The 542-nt window shown below is 49.3% G+C and overlaps 1 protein-coding gene across 1 annotated transcript in view; it reads left to right on the forward strand.

Moving 5' to 3' along the window:
* LOC104461586 (glutamine synthetase-like) overlaps positions 1-309 on the forward strand; it is a gene marked incomplete at its 5' end in the record, with an annotated part of 5,435 nt that extends 5,126 nt beyond the window's left edge. The window contains 1 exon segment of the mRNA XM_010073223.1: positions 1-309. This exon segment is cut by the window's left edge and continues 29 nt beyond it. Coding sequence (XP_010071525.1) covers positions 1-107 — 107 coding nt within the window.
* Positions 310-542: the final 233 nt, after the last annotated feature.

Here is a 542-nt window from a genome sequence, read left to right on the forward strand (position 1 = left end):
GGCGGCCAGCAGCCAACTGTGACCCCTATGCAGTCACCGAGGCCATCATGAGGACGACGGTGCTCAACGAGACCGGGGTGGAGACCAAGGACTACGCCGAGCATTGAGGCTGCGGGGTGGGTGGAGGTTTTTGGTTCTACACTAGCTTCTCACGTGGGATTCGTGCCCATGTGGTGTCCTCGGCTGAAAGCTCGGACTCTGTAGGAACCTCGCTTCTGGTTTTGTGAAACGTCGCCTTAGAAATATATATATTTTATAGTAAAGAGGGAGGGACCCAACCTATTTCCTCAACCACTTATTTTCTGGTTCTTTTTTTTAAAAACTTGGATTGAATTTTTTTTCCGATGGACTTTACACTGTGATGTACAGAGATCCCTACGTGGAAGCTGCAGCTGCTGCTGTTTGCACCTGGGGAGGGTGGGTGCTTTTTTTTCCATATCTCTGTTCCAAGGAAATGATAATAAATAATTTTCCTGGCTGCATGGCAGCCAGGTTATACGGCAGCGGGTGCATTTTTCTGTAGCTCCTAGAGCTCCCTGGAG

This window comes from Pterocles gutturalis, unplaced genomic scaffold (genome assembly GCF_000699245.1).
Source record: "Pterocles gutturalis isolate BGI_N339 unplaced genomic scaffold, ASM69924v1 scaffold7587, whole genome shotgun sequence".
Classification (NCBI taxonomy): Eukaryota; Metazoa; Chordata; class Aves; order Pterocliformes; family Pteroclidae; genus Pterocles; species Pterocles gutturalis.